The following is a 2027-nucleotide window of genomic DNA, read 5'->3' as shown; positions in this document are numbered from 1 at the left end:
TCATATTACAATTTTAATTAATATATTAATAATGACAAAACAGTAGCTTTTGCATTAACCTCCACACTCAATTTAGTTTGGGGTCAGATTATCACACGTGGGGTTTTAACCGTTCGAATAAAACAAATGTTGAGTTCGATCTGAAATATCCAGCCCTCCAGGTGCAGGTGATCAGAGTAACAGTCCACCAGTCTCACACCGAGGCAGAGCTGAAGTGTCGGAGCAGCTGCAGTCCAGCGGGTCGTCGTTCCTTCGTCTGGTTCAAGAACGGAGAGAAGAACATGAGGGAGGAAAGTTCTTCATATACGGACCGGTTTTATCCCGGAGACAACATCTCCTGTGCCTTGAAAGGACATGAGAGTTATGGCTCTCCTTCAGTGTGTCAGTTTACTCAACATTGTAACTAACAAAGAAAATGTATATCCAACACATAAATATGGGCTGCCTCACTTTGTGTCTAATAATTGCTCCTCCGCCTTTTAAACGGACTGTGTTCTCCTCCAGATGCTCCAAAGCTTCCCTCTGTGTCAGTGAGTCCCTCTGATGAGATAGTGGAGGGCAGTTCAGTGACTCTGACCTGTAGCAGTGATGCTAACCCAGCAGCTAAATACACCTGGTACAAGGAGAACCAATCACTGCTCAGTGAAGAACCTCAGCTGGTCTTCAGCTCCATCCAGTCCTCTGACTCTGGACAGTATTACTGCACAGCTGAGAACCAGCTGGGGACGAAGACATCTGAACACATCTATATTGATGTGACATGTGAGTGAAGTAAAGGATGTTGAGGGTTACACAATATTCAGCTTATGAATCTTAATTTTCATGTTTTGATCATTCAAAAGTAATTCCGAATCAAATTCACAGTCTGCGTATTCATTGAGAAACTCCAGTAGGGTTTATGGAGAAGGTTTATTCACTATTGCCAATGTGTGCCTGATATTATCATTAACTTGTGTAAAATCATCTCCTCCAGATGCTCCAAAGCTTCCCTCTGTGTCAGTGAGTCCCTCTGATGAGATAGTGGAGGGCAGTTCAGTGACTCTGACCTGTAGCAGTGATGCTAACCCAGCAGCTAACTACACCTGGTACAAGGGGAACCAAACACAGCATCAGGGACCAGAAGGTGTTTATCATTTCTCCTCCATCAGCTCTGAGGACAGAGGGATCTACTACTGCAAGTCTGAGAATCCATATGGAGAGATCAACTCTTCATCTCTATTTGTAAATGTCCAGTGTGAGTACAACACTTGAGTTCTTCTCTTGGGTCAAACTCTGCACACAAGTGTTAATAAAGTTATACGTATTTTCTTCCAGATGCTCCAAAGCTTCCCTCTGTGTCAGTGAGTCCCTCTGATGAGATAGTGGAGGGCAGTTCAGTGACTCTGACCTGTAGCAGTGATGCTAACCCAGCAGCTAACTACACCTGGTACAAGGAGGGTGAAGACTCACCAAAAGCATCAGGACAGATCTTCACCATCACTGACTTCAGAGCTGAACACAGTGGGAATTATTCCTGTGAAGCCCAGAACAACAGAGGACGTAGTAACTCCACCTTGCATGTGACTCTTGCAGCAGGTGAGTTTCCATTCACTTACACACACACTGCAGCAGAGCCCATTGACAAACCATCTGATGTAATGCATATTTATTTTGTGTTGACAAGGAAAAAATAATTGTAAATGTAAAAGAATTACATAAATGAGGGTTTTGGTGGGTTCTCTAGAGGTTTGTTTATGATCAGGTTCAACATATTTGACCAGTGTGGATGGATTGGGGACATTTATAGCAAAGGATCTTTCACAACCTAATTAATTGTTGTTGTGTTATAATCATGGCCCAGGAGGATGGAAATCAACGGTCATTGGAACAACCAGCGCTGTTTTCCTGGCTGCCGTTCTCCTCTCTTTCTTTATATTGATCCGGTGAGCAGTCTGCTTTTGTTAAATTATTGTTTATTTAAGTAAATAAAGACAATACTGACGTCACAAAAGTTATCTGGAAACACTGGGGACATCGCTAAAACGTTG

General features: G+C 43.0%; 1 protein-coding gene across 1 annotated transcript in view; it reads left to right on the top strand.

The window, feature by feature from the left end:
• Positions 1-588: 588 nt before the first annotated feature.
• The window catches only part of LOC129095300 (B-cell receptor CD22-like), a 6288-nt gene continuing 4849 nt past the window's right edge, over positions 589-2027 (top strand). The window contains exons 1-3 of the mRNA XM_054603696.1: positions 589-755; positions 843-1232; positions 1295-2027. The exon at positions 1295-2027 is cut by the window's right edge and continues 255 nt beyond it. Coding sequence (XP_054459671.1) covers positions 589-755; positions 843-1232; positions 1295-1673 — 936 coding nt within the window. The 3' untranslated portion in view covers positions 1674-2027. The remainder of the gene's footprint in view (positions 756-842; positions 1233-1294) is intronic.

The sequence above is a fragment of the Anoplopoma fimbria genome, chromosome 9, assembly GCF_027596085.1.
Source record: "Anoplopoma fimbria isolate UVic2021 breed Golden Eagle Sablefish chromosome 9, Afim_UVic_2022, whole genome shotgun sequence".
In the NCBI taxonomy this organism is placed as follows: domain Eukaryota; kingdom Metazoa; phylum Chordata; class Actinopteri; order Perciformes; family Anoplopomatidae; genus Anoplopoma; species Anoplopoma fimbria.
This window is presented reverse-complemented; position numbering and strand designations above follow the sequence as displayed.